The 21667-nt window shown below is 47.7% G+C and overlaps 1 protein-coding gene across 4 annotated transcripts in view; it reads left to right on the plus strand.

Annotated features, from left to right (window-relative positions):
• Positions 1–17349, plus strand: part of LOC116945235 (phospholipase ABHD3-like) — a 50966-nt gene extending 33617 nt beyond the window's left edge. For all 4 annotated transcript variants that reach the window (XM_076068988.1, XM_032959555.2, XM_032959556.2 and 1 more), the window contains 2 exons: positions 1203–1368; positions 3944–17349. In XM_076068988.1, the coding sequence (XP_075925103.1) occupies positions 1203–1368; positions 3944–4143 (366 nt within the window). In that variant the 3' untranslated portion in view covers positions 4144–17349. The remainder of the gene's footprint in view (positions 1–1202; positions 1369–3943) is intronic.
• Positions 17350–21667: the final 4318 nt, after the last annotated feature.

Genomic DNA, 21667 nt, shown 5'->3' on the forward strand with positions numbered 1-21667 from the left:
AGAACCTCCTTCCCTCAGCCAGGGCATGGGTCGTGGATGGGTATTCCAGCATGACAATGACCCAAAACACACGGCCAAGGCAACAAAGGAGTGGCTCAAGAAGAAGCACATTAAGGTCCTGGAGTGGCCTAGCCAGTCTCCAGACCTTAATCCCATAGGAAATCTGTGGAAGGAGCTGAAGATTCGAGTTGCCAAACGTCAACCTCGAAACCTTAATGCCTTGGAGAAGATCTGCAAAGAGGAGTGGGACAAAATCCCTCCTGAGATGTGTGCAAACCTGGTGGCCAACTACAAGAAACGTCTGACCTCTGTGATTGCCAACAAGGGTTTTGCCACCAAGTACTAAGTCATGTTTTGCAGAGGGGTCAAATACGTTTTTCCCTCATTGTTATTCTGTCTCTCACTGTTCAAATAAACCTACCATTAAAATTATAGACTGATAATTTCTTTGTCAGTGGGCAAACGTACAAAATCAGAAGGGGATCAAATACTTTTTCCCTCACTGTAAGGACTTGTTTCAGCAGCCTGTTTCTCACTCCCACCCGAAGACGGTTGCTTGTGTGGCGATCGAAACGTCTTCATCTATTATTATTTTTCTACCTACGTGACTTTACTGAAAGAACCAAAGTGTATGGATTCCTGCAGTCACGAAAGCTTCAAATCAAGAATGATAAGCCACTTCGTTAAGCTATCTTTTGTGGCCAGGTCACTTCTGAAAAAATAACTACATAGCTTATTGGGCAATCTTGATTTGAAACATTCGTGACTGCAGGAATCCATACGCTGTGGTTCTTTCAGTAAAGTCACGTGGGTAAAAAAATAATAAATCACGACGTTTCCATCGCAACACCAGCAATCGTCATCAGGTGGGACAACCACAGCAAGAAACAACTGCTGAAGTAGGCGAGAGATCTGCCGTGGCACGAGGTTATAGAGTAGGCCTCGGCAGTAGGGGGGGGAGAGAGAAGTGGGGGGTGGGGGGGGGGAAGGAGGCGGGGCAGAAAGTGGACCCCGCAGTAGCACCGGAGAGATGTGGGGGGGGGGGGATGAATAAAAAATTATTTAGTTTAATAGTTTTATATCTACCATGTCGCTTTTCATGAAATGGGTCTTGTTTTTTTGTGTTGAAATGTACGCTGCAGTGAGCATATTGCATAACCCCTGCCCGCCTCACGGTGCCCGCGTGTCCGTCTCGCGCGCAGTCTCGCTCGCTGTGGGAGTACGACGAGCGGCTCATCTCCATCATGTTCGGCTACAGCTCGGTGCGCAGCTACTACCACGACGCAAGCCCCTGCCACAAGCTGCCCGCAGTGCGAGTGCCCGTGCTGTGCCTCAACGCCGCCGACGACCCCCTGTCCCCGGCCAGCGGTAATGCTCGCCACCGTCAACTTCGTTGCGCCGCCGCCGCCGTCGTCACCGTCGTGATCAACGCGCCTGTAGTCGTAGTGATAATAATCGTAAGTCATTTCAACTTGTAGTGACGCGCCGTCGCGCGGCGTTCGCTCGCTGTCGTGGAGAGGGAACGACTCAAGAGGTGCGAGGGACCGCAGGCAGGCAGGAGCCACGCGGTGAGCCGGCACCAAGCATTGCCCAAGCTCTGTGGTCCTTTATATATGAATGTGTTATTGGTCCCATTAATTATTTTAACACATCGGGTGGTGGCGGGTTTAACGACACATTTAGATTTTTACGCGATACAACCTATGACGTGTTAAACTAACCAGTACTTCATTGCAACTGAAAAGGAATATATAAAAAGCAAACAGTTCCGTTTAATGCCTCTCCGAGAAAAGCTTCTCTGGCGTTGCGTAAGTTACGATGCGTATGTGGACAGGCGATACATCACGGGGCTTTGCATTGAGCCTTGAGGATGCGGCTTGTTCGCTGTACATCGTTGTGTTCAATCAATCATTCTTTATTTTTACTTGCCAATATCGCCCTCAATAATGTAGCCATAAGTGCACTTTACGACTGAGCAAAGTAAATTGCAACCGGGACGCAAAGTAAAGTGCAACCGTGCGCAACGAGTAGCATAAGAAATTTAAGTCGTAACTCAAATAACTAACTAATCAACATTTTAATTTAGATTTTATGGGAAGGCGAGTCTGAATAGATGTGTCTTGCACAGGACCACGGAATTGAGAGGCACTCAGCGCGTTTAGGACGTCTTGTGGTTGCTGCGGGTTTATAAAAGATATATTCACACCATTGTAAAATATCACCCAAAATAAAACGTCTTTGTTCTGCATCTCTTTCTGAAAACATCTCCCCCCCCTCCACTCTTCCTCCCCACACCCCCCCCCCCATATAAATTCTCAGTACTTCATCACTTCAAACGCGGCAAAAAAAAACAATAAACGATCACAAAAGACAACATTTCCCCTTGCCAACAAACAGCAAAAAAAAACCTAGTGAAAGAATGCCAACCCGAGGGCTATTTTTGTTTTTACAATACCAACGCACACAGAGTGCAGCCATTGCAGTTAATTTAATTATTGATGCTCTTCACATCAATTCACGTTAAATCATTTGACCGCAGCTAAAAGGGGCTCCCGTGAGACCTGGCGCGGCTGGCTTTGCGACGGGGTTTGTTGCGTTTTACGGATTGCTCACGCATTCGCCCCCTCCACTTGCCACAGATTGCCTTATGGGGTTATCGCCAAGGGCGGGATATGCTAACAATTGTTTTCTCGACGAATTTTATCCGCCGATGACAAAAATGTATGGTAGAAAGTTTTCCGTGGCAGCTTAAAGGGTTCCGTTGTATCCCGGTAGACTTGCAACGTTGGGGCAACGTTGGTTGACGTTGCGCCAACGTTGATTCGGTGTTGGTTCCATGGGCTCTCTGTCTGCCGGATGTGAGATCTGGAATCGTGGGGGCATGGTGCAGCCAGCATGCTGCACACCCAGAACGGCGCCAGATGGCGTACTCACTCCGATCGTGAATACCAAACGTCCACAGCCAACCCTAAGCAAAAGCGGCTCAAGATAAAAGACTAAAGGATCCCCCGTGTAGCCTACACACGTGAGCACCTATGATAGGGGGTCGGGGGGGGTGGAAATTGGGGGGAGGGCTATAGGGAAAACCACTCCCCCCCCCCCGCCACCACCACCTCTGATGCTCCAAAAACTAGCATTTAATTGATATACACAAGAGAATATACGTTGACTGTGACTTTGTAATTCATCTGGGGCCCTATTTTAAGAAGTTAGATATTTCAGGACTTGCCCATGCTGCCTCTTGGGAAGTTTGGGTGCCACGGTGGCGAGATGTGAACTACCTCGCCTGGTATGCAGGCGGTCGTGGGTTCTTTACTGACATCGACGCCTTTATATTTGAAGTTTGCGTGTTCTCCCCGTGGTTGTGTGGATTTTTCATCGAGTCCTTCGGTCTTTCCCTCCACGTTTAGAAGCATGGGACGGTGTTAAATCTGACTCGGAGGCAAGCGACACAACCACTGAGCTACCCAGCCAACAATAATTACATTTTAAAACATACGTTTATAGTATTTGGCTGCTATACATTTCCACGTGAGAAGCCACTTCGTTGAGTTATCATTTGTGGCCAGGTTACTTCTGAAAAAAAGCTATACAGCTCAGTGGGCCTTACTCTTTGGTTCTATTGGGTAAAGTTCATCAGGTGAAGGCCGCTTGTGTTGTGGCCGAAACGTCGTGATTTTTTGTTATTTTATTTTCACCTACGTGACTTTACCCAATAGAACCAAAGAGTATGGATCCTAGCAGTCACGAAAGCTTTAAATCTAGAATTCAGTGGGCCTTACCTGGTAAATTTTTTTTTAAATCGATTCGTTTAAGTTCATCGCCCTGCCTCTTCACGCTTGGCAGGGGATACTCTCTTCCCACCCCCCTCACCCCCACCTCCCCCATCCGTTGAACGTGCCGATCGTACCAACGCGAACACCGCCGTGTGTCCGGCACGCAGCGTTCCCGCTGGAGAGCGTGCGCGCCAACCCCTACGTGGCCCTGCTGGTGACTGCGAGGGGCGGCCACCTGGCGTTCCTCGAGGGGCTGGTGCCGCGCGCCACCAGCTACATGGACCGGCTGTACCAGCAGTTTGCGCGCGCCGTGCTCGGCGTGGCGCGCGGCTCCCTGGAGAAGCAGCTGCACCTGCCGCTGCTGTAGCGGCAGAAGGTGCGGGCGACGGCGGCAGCAGCAGCAGCAGCGGCGGCAGTCGCGTCATCGAGCGTAGTATCGCCGCAACGGTATAAACGGCATAGCTGTGCGCGTCGGCAACAGAATACAATCAGTGTGACGCGTGGAGCGGCGTGGCGGCAACGCTCGTGCCGGCGAGGCGAGCGCGGGCACCGGGTTCGATTTCCGACGCGGTCGCCTTTCCGTGTGGAGTTTCTACGTACGTGGAGTTTCTACGTACGAGGAGTTTCTACGTACGAGGAGTTTCTACGTACGTGGAGTTTCTACGTACGTGGAGTTTCTACGTATGTGGAGTTTCTACGTACGAGGAGTTTCTACGTACGAGGAGTTTCTACGTACGTGGAGTTTCTACGTACGTGGAGTTTCTACGTACGTGGAGTTTCTACGTACGAGGAGTTTCTACGTATGAGGAGTTTCTACGTACGTGGAGTTTCTACGTACGTGGAGTTTCTACGTATGTGGAGTTTCTACGTACGTGGAGTTTCTACGTACGAGGAGTTTCTACGTACGTGGAGTTTCTACGTACGTGGAGTTTCTACGTATGTGGAGTTTCTACGTACGAGGAGTTTCTACGTACGAGGAGTTTCTACGTACGTGGAGTTTCTACGTACGTGGAGTTTCTACGTATGTGGAGTTTCTACGTATGAGGAATTTCTACGTACGAGGAGTTTCTACGTATGAGGAGTTTCTACGTACGAGGAGTTTCTACGTATGAGGAGTTTCTACGTACGAGGAGTTTCTACGTATGAGGAGTTTCTACGTACGTGGAGTTTCTACGTACGAGGAGTTTCTATGTATGTGGAGTTTCTACGTACGAGGAGTTTCTACGTATGAGGAGTTTCTACATATGAGGAGTTTCTACGTACGTGGAGTTTCTACGTACGAGGAGTTTCTACGTAATTGGAGTTTCTACGTATGAGGAGTTTCTACGTACGAGGAGTTTCTACGTATGAGGAGTTTCTACGTATGTGGAGTTTCTACGTACGAGGAGTTTCTACGTACGAGGAGTTTCTACGTATGTGGAGTTTCTACGTACGTGGAGTTTCTACGTACGAGGAGTTTCTACGTACGAGGAGTTTCTACGTATGTGGAGTTTCTACGTACGTGGAGTTTCTACGTATGTGGAGTTTCTACGTATGTGGAGTTTCTAAGTACGAGGAATTTCTACGTACGAGGAGTTTCTACGTATGTGGAGTTTCTACGTACGTGGAGTTCTACGTATGTGGAGTTTCTACGTACGTGGAGTTTCTACGTATGAGGAGTTTCTACATATGAGGAGTTTCTACGTACGTGGAGTTTCTACGTATGAGGAGTTTCTACGTACGTGGAGTTTCTACGTATGAGGAGTTTCTACGTACGAGGAGTTTCTACGTACGAGGAGTTTCTACGTACGAGGAGTTTCTACGTATGTGGAGTTTCTACGTATGTGGAGTTTCTAAGTACGAGGAATTTCTACGTACGAGGAGTTTCTACGTATGTGGAGTTTCTACGTACGTGGAGTTTCTACGTACGAGGAGTTTCTACGTACGAGGAGTTTCTACGTATGAGGAGTTTCTACGTACGTGGAGTTTCTACGTACGTGGAGTTACTACGTATGTGGAGTTTCTACGTACGTGGAGTTTCTACGTATGTGGAGTTTCTACGTACGTGGAGTTTCTATGTATGTGGAGTTTCTACGTACGTGGAGTTTCTATGTATGAGGAGTTTCTACGTACGAGGAGTTTCTATGTATGAGGAGTTTCTACGTACGTGGAGTTTCTGCATATGAGGAGTTTCTACGTACGAGGAGTTTCTACGTATGAGGAGTTTCTACGTACGTGGAGTTTCTATGTACGAGGAGTTTCTACGTATGTGGAGTTTCTACGTACGTGGAGTTTCTACGTACGTGGAGTTTCTACGTATGAGGAGTTTCTACGTGCGAGGAGTTTCTACGTACGATGAGTTTCTACGTACGTGGAGTTTCTATGTATGAGGAGTTTCTACGTATGTGGAGTTTCTACGTACGTGGAGTTTCTACGTACGTGAAGTTTCTACGTATGAGGAGTTCTACGTATGAGGAGTTTCTACGTATGTGGAGTTTCTACGTACGAGGAGTTTCTACGTATGTGGAGTTTCTACGTATGAGGAGTTCTACGTATGAGGAGTTTCTACGTATGTGGAGTTTCTACGTACGTGGAGTTTCTACGTATGTGGAGTTTCTACGTATGAGGAGTTCTACGTATGAGGAGTTTCTACGTATGTGGAGTTTCTACGTACGTGGAGTTTCTACGTGTGTGGAGTTTCTACGTATGTGGAGTTTCTACGTATGAGGAGTTTCTACGTATGTGGAGTTTCTACGTACGTGGAGTTTCTGCATATGAGGAGTTTCTACGTATGTTCTCCCCCCTGTTCTGCATGGGTTTTCCTTTGGGTTCTCCGGTTTCCCCTCCGTTAGCTCAAAACACAAACACACAGAGAACGTAATTGGTACTGGTTAAACATTCCCCAATGCTGAAATAGTTACGCGCAAATGACTCAATTGGCATTACACGTGGCAGAATTGCCCCGTGCTACGGAAACTTGGCAGAACCTTCCTACAAAAGGGTCTTGAGACTCGCTAATAATAATAATAACGTGGTAAATCGACACAATATTGCCAGCATAACCACGCCTGCCACTGACGCAATGCTTAGCAACATAACATAACGATGTCTACCGTTGACACAAAGCTGTCGCTCTTAGCCACGCTTGTCACCGACACTAAGCTTTAGAACTTAACTGAGTTAATCACCGAGGCCGAGCTGCCGGCTGGAGGTGTAACCAACAACCTATCCCCCACCCCCACACACCGGTGCGATTAAGGGCTGCGATAAGCAAAAGACAAAATCACATTAATAAACGAATTATACTTTAACATTGCAGTGGATGTAGCAGCCGCTTTTGGCTGCAGGGTTCCGCGAACCCATTACGTAAGGCGTATGAATATATAAGCACTGAGACTTAAGCGCGCCATTCGCATGTGTCATCAGCTTAGGAATCGATATGAATCGATGCACCGTTACACACATCAAATCTACTTATCCTATCGTCAATCGCATGCTCTCAACAGAACCGTTCTGAAACGATCACCCTGGTTGTACCAATTGAATGTTTACAATCAAACATATCTACGTACACCGTTAATCATCATCATCATCATCATAATATACCACGTGAAAGTTGAAGCAGAGCCATTGTTCCCATAGACATAATTCCATCATGCCACCCGTTGCTATTAACTTTATAATCATCACTCGGCTGCCCGATCATCGTTACCGTCAGCCATCGGTGAAATATTGGAAAACCTTCAGCACGCAGCGTGTCAATAAAATGCTGGGTATATTCGCTTGGCGAACCCCTGTGATGTAGCACTCTGGAGGCGCGGCATGGTGGGTCACACACGGGCATGGAACTCCAAAGCCCACTGGGCTGCAAGGTGGTCAGTAGGTGGCAGGACAGAGGGAGCGGGTTCGTGAACTGGTCCGTCCGAGCGTTATCCCCCCCTCGTGTGAGCGGGCTTTCTCCCGGTAATCTGGTCGGCTCCCACGCGCCTCCTACACCGGTTCACGAGTTAGTTGACCAAAACGACGTCGATGTCTCAATGTGTTTTGGCAAACGGAGTGAAGAGCCTTGAGATTCGTTGAGATTTGCCTCGGCAAACAAATTGCGTTGAGGAAATGTCAACCAAAAATGTACAAAAATGCATGACGGAAAAATAACAACCCACAAATAACAGATACCGTCACGCCGCCATTTCTCTCACCGGCGTGAAAAAGAAACATTACCACCGTCAATGCACCTCCGACTGGCACGGTTGACTACGTACGGTGCGAAAGAAGTTCAACATACACACGTACAACATATGCGTGACATGAATACTAATACATTGAACAGCAATATCAACGCCATATGTATATTGTCAATGCACACGCGCTCGCTAGCGTCGCGATTGCTACCGTCTACATCACCACTATGTTTACCCCCACCGTCAGTGGTGGCTGTTTACTCCGTCAAGAGTTCAAATGTTGTCTCGACACGAGCGCGGATTGAAGCAATTTCAAGCGGTCCATTTGCTCTCTCTGTGGATGAGCCCCATTAACGATGAACAAATGATATCTACGGCGGCATCAATCGCCGGTAACGCACTGAGTTTCTGACATAGACACGTTGATCTGTGCGACACGAAGAGTGAATCGGAGCTGACCCCGTGAGACTATGCAGCCCAGTTGAGTGGGAGTCTGACAGCTAATAGGATCCATGTGTGTCTATAGTAGATATATAGTAATTCAAACGCTTCAGCGCAAGGGGCTCCATCGTGAAGTTGGGGTGTTTTGAGTGCGTTCTTGACATCGGTGTGGCACCGCCGCGTAGGTCTGGCGGGAATTTTGACGTAAGACTTCACAGTCACATGAACGCAGCGATTAATTATCAACCTTCGGTGGTGTGTGGCAGTGGCCTCCAAAGCCATGGTCATCGGTCCCTGCACCCCCCAGCCTCCGTCACTACCCCGCCACCCCCCGACGACCCCCCCATACCCTAAGTTTCAAGATGATTTTGTTGAACCAGGTGAGAACTCAAGGGACCAGGGTAGAGTCTCATTTTGCCAGGGTGACCTGGATCGTAACCAAAATGACAAAAGCAAAGGGCAGAAATTAAGTGACGCAACCAAAAAAAAAAACACCTCTCAAACGAGCAAATGGATCGGAAATATATGCAAACGTAAATCAAATGTTAATCAAAGCTAAACATTTAATTCCCTGCAGTGCAAATCGGCACTGCCAAGGCCCCAATACGCGGAGAGATTACATGTCCACGCCTCCAGTGAACGCGGTGTTGGCAAGGCATGTGTTTCATGCTGTGTATCAGTGTGTTCGTAAGGTGTTTGTTTCGTGCCGTGTATCGGTGTGTTTTGTGTTCGTAAGGTGATTGTTTCACCCCGTGCGTCAGTGTGTTCTGCCGCCGCAACGTCGGGCTGACGTTCCCTAGTGCACATTCCATTATTTCTCCTGCACGAAATCCATGCTGCTGCCTACCTGGGGAGAGCAGGTGGGTGGTGGTGGGGGGTACTTCATAGGTTGACGCCCGCTGCACTAACGAACGCTCGGAATGCGTGTTGCTGTCTCAATTTTGCTTATTTTAGAGCGAGGAAGATCTCAACTAAAATCTGACCAAAATCAGTCCCGCACAGCCGCTGCGTTGGTGTTGATGGTTTGAGAGGCTCGACTTTAAATGGGACCTGATGGACCGTGGGCCAGTGTGGCCAGTGTGAACGTGCCCTCGCGGTTTCCCCTATGCAAACCGGGCCGGAGTTGGATTAATGTGGCCAGTGCGGAGGGCCAGGTGCAGAAATCGGCACCTGACGCGGCAAAACTTCAGTTCGTACCGATTTATTTATACGGCTACTGCGGACGAATTGTACGACAACCCCGCTCAATTGCAAACGGATGTCGCGTCGTTCACAGTCTGTTGGCCGCATAAACACATCGCAAGCATGAGAGTGGGGCCACCTCGGGTGGTAGCATTCGGCGAGACATCTACTCCGGCCCCGTGGCCTACTGTCGCGTGTCGCACGTTCGTAGTTGCGCTCTGTGGTTCGAGGACTTGGAAAACAGTGACCAATTGAAATGTTATTTGTGCTCAAACGCTGTTTGTCATATATATGTATGTGTGTGGAACAAAAAAAAAAATCTGTATATACCGTATTTTCTGGATTATAAGACGCTAACTTTTTTTACCTGCATTTTAAAGCAACAGTTGGGGGGTTGTGTCTTGTAAATCTGGTAGCTGTGCGTAACCAGATTTGTGTAACTCTCTTGAGACCGGGCACAAGTTTGAGGTGCGCCTGAAGTTCCGCAGCGTCTTATAATCTGGAGAATACGGTAATATTTTAACTGTCCACAGAATGGCGCGACACTTAAAAGATAATAATGCAACTCAAGAGATTCAGGAAATAACACATGCAACACAGCTGCCAGTAGAAATACGATTTTTTGTAATATCCTATATATTTACAAAATGAACATACAATGAATTTCATATGGAGACTTTCACGACCAATATGATTCATAACTGGTGTCTTTTGGGTTAGACCTCCTATGTATAATGTCAATTCCAGCTGCATCTCCCCCAACACCGAACACAGCCACACTAACCAAGCTGTCACTTGGACAGATGTGCCAATGAATGAGGATCGGTGGATCACGCAAATGTAAAACTCCCTTCCCGTGGGTGTCGAGGTGCCCGTGCCCTGGCTCTCTCCGGAAGGCAGTACAGCAGGCGGACTAATCGCCGCGCGTTTCCATCTGTACGGCTAGTGTTGTCCCCCATCTTAAAATAAGGAAACCCAATGTTTGAGCAGGACCCTCCTGAAAAAAATGTCACATGGCTCGGTGTGGATAAATGAGTTCAAACGTTAACCCAAAGTTGATTTTGTAAGCGGTTAACGTCGCAGAGCAAGAAAATGTTGACAATATGTGAAATCGGCTGGCACGTTTGCCTACGTGACAACTTAATTTGTTTGGCTTTGGCGGATGCATAGGTCTATTTGACATCATACCTGCACGATCCGACCCAAAAGAAACCAATTACGAACGTGCAATTATCGGTTTCAAACACGTTTATACTCTATTCGTACAGGTTACGTGCACGAGGTTATAATGCGCAAGGATTTCTTTCTTTTGCACGGGATGTTGTGAGCCCACAGCTGTTTACGGGGAAACGTGGTTAAGTGTTAACGTCAGTGTATCGTTCTGGGACAATCTTGAAACACACACTGGAATATCTATTAATTCATCATAATGACAAAAGATTCATATTCTTGGTTCTTTCGGTAAAGTCACGTAGAAGGGAAGCAATAAAATAATAAAAATATAAAACAATAAAGTTCTCACGACGTTTCGACTGCAACACAAGCAATCATCATCAGGTGTGAAAACCACAGCAAGAAAATTTGAAAAAAAGTGGCGGTTTTTTTTACATTAGCACCACGGAGAGCGATTTGGCAGTTATTTTTTTTTATTATTTTATTGTTTCCCTTCTACGTGACTTTACCGAAAGAACCAAGAATATGAATCACTGCAGTCTCACAAAAGCTTTAAATCAAAATGAAAAATATTGTTTTGTTTTATATAGTGCCGTCATTAATGCAAATTGCATCTCACGATCGCCGAGGAACGTAGAAGCAAAGCTTAAAGGCAGCAGCCAGATGGTGAGCCGGCACTACCAACAATTACCCAAGCTCGGCCATCCTCTATATATCAAAATGTTTTCATGGTGAAAACCCGTGAATGCGAGGGGGCAACGCTCTATCCCATACGGAAGCGACAGATGATATTACGTCCCCATTTTGCTGTACCGCCTTCTCCTGGCGAGCCAGGATTATGTGTCCCCGAGGCCCGTGGGAAGGGAGTATCGCAACGTGTGTGCGATCCACACCAACCCTTCACGTCTCCGGGTTATAGGCGTGCGTAGCCGCCACCGCCTGGCTAAACACAGGAGGCCATCGAGTAACTGAGATGCTAACTTAACACCGACCAGTATGTGTGTATTATTTATTTGTTACGCACTTGCATGTCTACTGCTCGTGAACACTGACAGTAAGAGTATATTTTATTTAGTTGCGGTCATTTGGCTCGTAATGTTTTCATGTGTTGTTCTTATTCTTTGAATTATTGAAACTGTTAAACGACGCAAAAACTTGTATTTTACCAGGTAAGGCCCACTGAGATGTATAGCTCAGAAGCGACCTGGCTATCACAAAATGCTCGCCCAACGAAGTGGCTTATCACGTGGACATTTATAGCAGCCAAATACTCGAAGCGCACGTTTCTAAATTGTTAATTGTTGGCTGGGTAGCTCAGCGGTCGCCTCGCTTGCCTCCGAGTCAGATTTCACACCGCGCCCAGCTTTCATCTCCCGTGCCGGTCGGATAGCGTTCGCGCGAGAATGACCCGGAGCTCGCTGTTCGCTCCGAAACGTGGACGGCAGATCCATTCAGACGCGTCACCTTGCAAGATAAGAAAATAAAATACCGGAGCGTATTCCCGCGCAGCTGCAAGTCTCTCCCCCGGAGGTGAGCCTCTCGATCGGCTCTCACCTCGTTAACTGGACGGCAATGGATGTACAGCAGGGTATCACGGAGCCAAATTCCCGCGGCACAACGCCCCACTGCTGGCTTACTCACTGTTAAAGGCAAACACAGGCAGGTGCATGCGGTAGCACCGCTTTTCATTGGGAGGTCCAAGCACGCGGCGGGACACACGCTGGTAAATGCCAAAGAGTTACCGCATTGAGATCTATGTCGCGTGTCTGCCAAGGTATTTTGTGCTTCAGGAGCGAAATATACGATTCAGCGGAGAGCCACCCACCCCCCCACCCCCCCCCACCCCCCCCATCCCTCCAGTGGGCCAATTTGTCCATGTTATGTCCCTCGCTGTACTAAGTGTATTTTACTTCAAGTTTGAAGAACTCTGTTTTGTAAAATGTACAAGTAATAATAAAAAAGGCAATTTATAACGTGCAAATATTTCACGAATTGGGCGCAATATTATATTGAGAGCTCGGAGGCACGTAGCCAGAGATCAATATCCCTCGTACGCAGCTTGAGCCAGGTGAGAGCCTGGACCAGGTGAGAGACTGAACCAGGTGAGAGCCTGAAACATGAGAGCCTGGACCAGGTGAGAGCCTTGAGCTGCTGCTTAGAGGTGGATGGTGGAGCTTGGATGCCGCTATGAATTTGCAGTGGGAGAGAGAGAGAGAGAGTTCCAGATGAACGGTGCAGCTATGGAGAAACGTCGCTCAGCAAAAAACATTCCTGGTTCTGGGTACACTGAGTAGGTTGTTTGATGAACTCCATAGGAGGTGGTGGTTTGCTGTAGTCGCTGGAGTGAGAAGGGCAGAGGGAGACTTTGAAAATATGTTTGTGTCTTGATGCGATATTATCATATCAGAAAATATCTTTTTTTCTGCCAGCTCTTGCTTGCAGGAACAACAAAATTGCACAATATCATTGCAAACTTTAATATTTGTGAGTCTTATTTGAATTGGCATTTGTACAAAAAGGGGGCTCATTTCTCTCAAAGGTGTAAAAAAACAAGAACGAATCATCCCAAGATCCCTCTCCTGTCCCACGAATCAACCGCGTACCATTTATCCTGAAACAATTTGCAACCACTGGCTCGGATGCATGCATTTTTACACTTCGGTAGATTGCTCGTATTTACATTTTAAGAGGTAGGTACGTTGTTACAACGTCAAAAGCTGCTAGCAGTTGAATAGCTTTATCTACTCTTGTTAGTTTATTGCTAGTTGGTTAATAAACTCTATGAATGAAGCATGTTTTAATCGAAATGTTATAGGACTACGCACTTTACGATACAACCAGCAGTAATGGGTCATATGTTTTCTTTTTTTACTTTACTACATTGCTAGAGACAATTATCTAGACGATATATTGTTAATACAAATCCTTATAATCTTTCAAATATATATGCTGTGTGAGTTGAGGAGCGCTTGTTTGTGGATGATTTTAACTTGTAACAAAAAAAAACAAATATGTTAACCGCGTGAAAAACAAGGGTTATTTGTATTTGAGTGTAGATTGCGTTACACCGGCTGCATGTTACGTTGTGTCCCCTGCTACTTGGCTTTGTCTGCGTGTGCACGACAGATGCCTGAACAACTTACTCAACCCAGAGAGGGGGGTGGAGGGGGGGGACCCCACGGGCAATACTCGTACCGCCCGTAACTTCTGTTGCGATGCGCTTGATACCAAACGTGTGTACCGATACATGCTTGTCTGGAGAGATAACAACAACAACAACAACAAAAAAACAATTGTGTTTTCCTCACTGCTTAGGTGCAGATGTCTCTCGTGTGCGAAATAACTTAAATGTTTTCTACCACTACATGGTATAAGTGTCCCGTGTTCAAGTTGCTGTGCCGTTGTCTCATCGTGTTGGGGGAAAAAAAGCCGCTATTGAAATTGCGTCTCATTTTTGCACTGGGATAGGAAGAGTCAGGACAAGCCGTCGACGCAGTCCCTCGCCCCGCTGAATCAGAAGAGAGCGAGCGTGCAGATCATAAACTGAACTATGAACATGTTTTTTTTTTGTTTTTACCAGGTAAGGCCCACTGAGCTACGTATATCGTTCTTTTTCAGAAGCGACCTGGCCACAAATGATAGCTCAACGAAGTGGCTTGCCACGTGGATATTCCTAGCAGCCAAATTACTCTACACGCGCGTTTCTAAATGTGGAGGGAAAAACCGGAGGACCCGGAGGAAAAATCCACGCGACCACAGGGGGAGATAGAACACGCAGACTCAACAAATATACGAAGGTCAGGGTTCGGGATCGAACCCACATACTCCTGTATACCAGGCGAGGTAGTTAACATCTCGCCACCAAACCAATGGGAGCAGCAGCCTCCTGTGGCATAATTCCTCATCACTCCTCCAGCGTGTTCGCCGCTTGTTGCAGAGGTTCGCGGTTCAGCGTCGGAAAGACCGTCCCGGTCAATGCTGCCAACGATTTGGCCCATAAAATATGCACCGTCTGCTTCGCAGTGGACGTTAAAGATCCCGTGACGTCATTCAAAATGAGCAGGCCATATGTGTTGCTGGCGTCATGGTCCACATTTGGCAAAAATCTGAAAGATTTCCGGGAAACTTATCAATTGGGATTACGCATAGCGATTGTTGCCCTCCCCCGCCCCGTGCTTGCAGACGAATGCCTGGCTGCAGGCCAGTTTGCCTTTGGAGTGATTGAGATGTGGTTTAAGACATTTGAGATGGTGAGCCATTTAATAAGCACCGAATCAATGTTTAGATCGAGGAGGCAGCTGGCAGGGAAACCCCCCCACTGGAACTTTTCAAAGTCGATTGTGCGACAAAACTGTTGCTTTGTTTTCATCTCGCTTGTCGTGAGACGAAGGGATTTCGATTCTGAGCTCCCGCAGTGAGCAGTGCACCACGGGGTGTTGAAGGCGACGTTACAGAGCTACTTGAGACATCACTTTTGGCAGTCTGCATTAGTCACCCTAGGGGTACAGTGAGGGAAAAAAAGTATTTGATCCCCTGCTGATTTTGTACGTTTGCCCTCTGACGAAGAAATGATCAGTCTATAATTTTAATGGTAGGGTTATTTGAACAGTGAGAGACAGAATAACAACAACAAAATCCGGGAAAACGCATGTCAAAAAACGTTATAAAATTATTTGCATTTTAATGAGGGAAATAAGTATTTGACCCCTCTGCAAAACATGACTCAGTACTTGGTGGCAAAACCCTTGTTGGAAATCACAGAGGTCAGACGTTTCTTGTAGTTGGCCACCAGGTTTGCACACATCTCAGGAGGGATTTTGTCCCACTCCTCTTTGCAGATCTTTTCCAAGTCATTAAGGTTTCGAGGCTGACGTTTGGCAACTCGAACCTTCAGCTCCCTCCACAGATTTTCCATGGGATTAAGGTCTGGAGACTGGCTAGGCCACTCCAGGACCTTAATGTGCTTCTTCTTGAGCCACTCCTTTGTTGCCTTGGCCGTGTGTTTTGGGTCATTTTCATGCTGGAATACCCATCCACGACCCATTTTCAATGCCCTGGCTGAGGGAAGGAGGTTGTCGCCCATGATTTGACGGTATATGGCCCCGTCCATCGTCCCTTTGATGCGGTGAAGTTGTCCTGTCTCCTTAGCAGAAAAACACCCCCAAAGCATAATGTTTCCACCTCCATATTTGACGGTGGGAATGGTGTTCTTGGGGTCATAGGCAGCATTCCTCCTCCTCCAAACACGGCGAGTTGAGTTGATGCCAAAGAGCTCCATTTTGGTCTCATCTGACCAAAACACTTTCACCCAGTTGTCCTCTGAATCATTCAGATGTTAATTGGCAAACTTCAGACGGGCACGTATATGTGCTTTCTTGAGCAGGGGGACCTTGCGGGCGCTGCAGGATTTCAGTCCTTCACGGCGTAGTGCGTTACCAATTGTTTTCTTGGTGACTATGGTCCCAGCTGCCTTGAGATCATTGACAAGATCCTCCCGTGTAGTTCTGAGCTGATTCCTCACCGTTCTCATGATCATTGCAACTCCACGAGGTGAGATCTTGCATGGAGCCCCAGGCCGAGGGAGATTGACAGTTATTTTGTGTTTTTTCCATTTGCGAATAATCGCACCAACTGTTGTCACCTTCTCACCAAGCTGCTTGGCAATGGTCTTGTAGCCCATTCCAGCCTTGTGTAGGTCTACAATCTTGTCCCTGACATCCTTGGAGAGCTCTTTGGAATCTGATTGATTGCTTCTGTGGACAGGTGCCTTTTATACAGGTAATAAGCTAAGATTAGGAGCACTCCCTTTAAGAGTGTGCTCCTAATCTCAGCTCGTTACCTGTATAAAAGACACCTGTGAGCCAGAAATCTTTCTGATTGAGAGGGGGTCAAATACTTATTTCCCTCATTAAAATGCAAATCATCTTATAACATTTTTGACATGCGTTTTTCTGGATTTTTTTGTTGTTATTCTGTCTCTCACTGTTCAAATAACCCTACCATTAAAATTATAGACTGATCATTTCTTTGTCAGTGGGCAAACGTACAAAATCAGCAGGGGATCAAATACTTTTTTTCCTCACTGTATACCCGTGTTATGCCCTGCTAAGAGAGTGTCACATCTAAAACCAATTGAAACCCATTGACAGAGTTGGGATATTCTGAATTAAGTGAAACAATACGATCTAGTTTTGGTCTGGGGAAGTTATGGGTGATCAGGCTGAGTCCATCGACTCGCTACCACTTTGAGAACCCATTTGAATCCCAGGCAGTGACTGAAACCCAGATTCAAACCCGTAATCTCAGCGATACCGGCTCGAAGCGTCTCTCAGAGCCACGCGCTCGCTCCCTCGCTCACAAGTTCAGCTTTAATTTATTCGAGCCTAAACGTCTCAATGCGAACTGGACGTGAACGAGACCTAAGAGAGGAGTCATTGACGAAAGCAATCTGACTTTTCCTCTCCCAGCACGAGAGGCGTTATTTCTCCACCGAAACATCACACATGCGTTATCGTCTCCCGCGTTTGCTCATCACCCATCATTGTTCACCGTGCGGTTGTGATCTATCCCTCTTCCTTTATGATCACCTACAATAAAATATTTCTCTCTTAAACGTATCCGGCGCCGTTTCTGCTTTATGCCACGCCAGTGATTCACCGCGATTGGCCCTTCTCCTCCTGCGCGGTGCACGCGCCACGAAATCTCAGCAAATTACTGTTCCAAGTGTTCCATCAAGGGCGAGGAGCCTTTTACAACCAAGCAGCAGAAGCCTGGAATAATAATTCATGCGCGCTGGTCGAGTGTATTTTTTTTATTTTACACGCCTTTTGTTAACTCACTCTGTCTGTTGTTATATCCTCAAATATTGTAACTCAATTTTAAGCCACTTCCCAATGTGGTATCGACTGCAAACTTGGTATGCTTATGTCATGCTGATGACAATACTATATTCTATCATTAAAACTAAAAAATATATATTTCTTAACATTTTTTTTAATGTTATGTTTCGGCTTTGGTCTAATTGTCCACGGTCAACTGACGTTGGCTGTAATTGCCCACGGTCCCTTACGTTATGGCAAGCGTCGTGTTTTTAAAAAAAAACGTTTTTTTTAATATTACTTTTTGTTGTTGCTGTTAACCGGTACAGTCTGCTTTGTTCGCGGCCGTGCGCCCGCTTGTTCTCCGAGTTGGCCCTCCTTTTGCCCGCACTTTGATTTAATGCCTTAATTTAGGGTTGACTTGGTTCAACAATAACGCGGCTCATTTACGAGAAGACAACACTGTGCAGGGAGTTACTTCGGGGAGCAGACCTCGTGGGCTTACGCGTGAACGATGTTTACCATTCGCTTGACGGAGTTACGTTCTCCTGAGTGGCCACGAAGACATGGGGGCTGACCGCAATGTCGGGGGGAGTTTATGTTTGTGAGCACCTATTAAGGCTGGCGTGGCACGCACGGGATGCTCGTTTGGCCGATGCCGTACAAGGCCACCTTTATTCTCCACACAGTACCGATGTCGGCACACCGCATCAGCTGAGAATAATCGATGTTTTTATAGAGCGTCATTTATGCTAATCGTATCCGACAACGATGTACACTAATTATAGATAAGGGGCAAATCATATTTATAGCAGCTGATTTGAACAGGACTGGTTCGGAAATCACTCGCAACTCAGAATCACAATATTTATCCTGGGTAAATCCGATGATCCATGAAGCTCCTTTTTCACAGATTCACCACAACAAAAGGCACGCGAACAACAATAACAACAAAAAAGTGAGCACAACATTAATTAAGTCCCAACATCGCAGACCACAATCGCAACTTCTCACACAAACCGGGAAACCTTCACAGGAGGCACGGCGGAGATGACGCCCGGCCGCCTTTGTATCCCCATGTGGCGATGTTTACCCACCGCACCGGGTACCCATTTGAGGCTGAGTCGACCTAGGGGAAGCACAGGATCAGGTTCAGACGATCGTCACTGGTGTTGGCCTTGAGCGGGAAACGAACTGGGGCACCGCAGTGGCGAGATGTTAACTATATCGCGTGATGTACAGGAGGTCAGGGGTTCGATCCCGACCCTGACACGTGTGCATTTGGAGTTTTCGTGGATTTTTTTCCCCGGGGACTGCGGTTCCCCCCCCCCCCTCCACATTTAGAAACGAGTGTTTCTATGTGTGGAGTGGGGGAAAAAAAGCACGTGATAAGCCACTTCGTTGAGCTATCATTTGTGGCCAGGTCGCTTCTGAAAGACAGCTATAGAGCTCAGTGGGCCTTACCTGGTAAAACGAAAAAATAAACGTTCATGGTTGAACTCGGGTCGCCGGGTTCGTAGCGTAGCGCGCTAACCACTGCGCCACTGCCTCCCGTCCGTGGGACAAAAGAACAAATACAAAGATCCCCCGTATAGCCTTAACAGACTGTTGGGGCAAGTGCTGTCAGTGAGCACCTATGAAGGCCAGCACGACACACGGAGGGGGTGGGGTTTCCAGCACCACGCCCGGCCACCTTTGTCTCCCCAGTGGCGATGTTTACACACCGGAACCAGTTATTCACTTGAGGCTGAGTCGACCTAGGGGAGGGGGAAATCGAACCCGGGTCGCCAGGTTCGTAGCGCAGCGCGCTAGCCGCTACGCTACCGCAGTGCCACAGGCGTAGTCAGCCGTGCAAGCGCACATGTTGTTAACGTTAACCTGGGATGATGTATCTTAAAGTCTGCACATGTCAGGCTAATAACTGCAAACAGCTCTGCGCCGAGCGACCTAAACAAACCCAAGACACCCCTCGCACGTGCTGGATGTACAGCCATGTAAGGGTGCTCCGTGTCCACAACAACAGCGGGAGCAGCAGCGGCGGCGGCGGCGGCGGCAGCAAACAAATAAATCAGCAACAATCCTGTTACACAAATCTACATGGAACGATGGTTAAACAAATAAAAAAAAATCACATTGGCGAAGAGGTGGGGGGCTGGGGTGGGTGGGGGGGGGGAAATGCTTAACGTCTGCAAACAATTACGACCTGTGGAACAAGCCCCTGTTGCCTGGACAAAAGCCATTCTGTGAATCTTTCAGGAAATTCTTGACAGAGCTCCGTTTTTTTTCTCTCTTCTCCCCGGGGCTGCCTGGGGACGGGGGGGGGGGCACTGCGACGCGGCAAGAGCCCCCCACGGTGGAGCGCGCTGCGTCTCAAAACGGAAAATTAGCATCCGAATATTAATTTATGCTGGAGAAATCCGATGAGCTGTAAAGCTCCCTTTTTTTCACATGTCCAGTAGGGACGGGTTAGAACGTCGCAAAAAAACTCACGATATGAGTGCACAGTATAGGAAAAGTAAATTAATCGCTTGCAAAAATATACAAATAAAACTAAACTATTTGACAAAAGAATCTTAACGGGTAAAGCTCACCGAGCGATTAGCTTCTTTTTCAGAAGCGACCTGGCCACAAATGATAGCTCAACGAAGTGGCTTATCACGTGGAAATCCATCGCAGGAAAAATGATTTTAAATGTGGAGGGAAAACACCGCAGGACCCGGAGAGAGAAAAAAATATCCACGCCACCACGGGGAGAGAGAGACACACACAAACTTCAAATATACAGCAGCAGGCGTCAGGGTCGAGATAGAACCCTGGACATCCTGTACACCAGGCGAGGTAGTCAACATCTCCTAGCCACCGTGATGATGATGATGATGATGAGAGAGAGAGACACACAAACTCCAAATATACAGCAGCAGGCGTCAGGGTCGAGATAGAACCCTGGACATCCTGTACACCAGGCGAGGTAGTCAACATCTCCTAGCCACCGTGATGATGATGAGAGAGAGAGACACACAAACTCCAAATATACAGCAGCAGGCGTCAGGGTCGAGATAGAACCCTGGACATCCTGTACACCAGGCGAGGTAGTCAACATCTCCTAGCCACCGTGATGATGATGAGAGAGAGAGACACACAAACTCCAAATATACAGCAGCAGGCGTCAGGGTCGAGATAGAACCCACGATCTTCCGCTAACATCACACCACTGTGGCACTCCTAAAATAAGAAAAGGTAATATAAGTTCAAATTGCATTAGGGAATAATAAAACTTTCCAATCGGCAGTTGCAAAACGTCAAGCTCGTTAAATAGGGCCATACATTATAATAATACCCCAAAAAAATGAAATAAAAGCGTTCAGTGTGTTTTCTCTGTTCGCCTGAAATATCAATAAAATACTCATTTTCAGGGGTCTCGAAGGGAGGAAGTTTGGGCCATGGGGTGGTCAAACACAGCGTGGATGTGTGGCCACTGGGCGGAGGGAGGAGTGGGGGGAGGGGGGTGGAGTGATCCGATCAATCCCGTGATTGATCCTGGAGCCGTAGGGGAAACTCGCGATGTGAGCGCGGCAATCGAAGACATTTGTCATTCTGGCCAAACCTTGCTGCGTAATGAGTTCGCTCAACTTCTGCGGACACCTGCGAGGGGGGGGGAGGGGGGGGGCTGCGCTACCATACACGGCAGGCGGCGTTACAAAACAAACAATTGATGCCCGGATTCAATCTTGAACCTGAATCGTGAGCATCTGATGAATAACGGGGTGGAGGGGATTGATCATTCCACCATCCCCCCCCCCCCTCGGCACAGAGGAGCCAGCCAATCGGGTAGGTCGAGCGCTTGACGTTTGGCATGAGAGGCATCGAGGCGTTGACAATGTTTGGGGGGGGGGGGGGTCGACGATAGATGGAGCAGCATCGCTAAGAGAGCGATGACGATGGAGCGAGTGAACGCTTATGGTGAATTCTAGCATCGCGGGTGCGACCTCTGCACAATTGAACCGGAAGGGCCCGGAGGGAGAAAAATCCACGCGACCACGGGGAGAGAGAGAGACACGCAAACTCGAAATATACAGCAGCGGGCGTCACGGGCGGGATCGAAACCACGACCTCCTGC

The sequence above is a fragment of the Petromyzon marinus genome, chromosome 23 (assembly GCF_048934315.1).
Source record: "Petromyzon marinus isolate PM22_M1 ecotype Great Lakes invasive population chromosome 23, UKy_Petmar_22M1.pri1.0, whole genome shotgun sequence".
NCBI classification, from domain to species: Eukaryota; Metazoa; Chordata; class Hyperoartia; order Petromyzontiformes; family Petromyzontidae; genus Petromyzon; species Petromyzon marinus.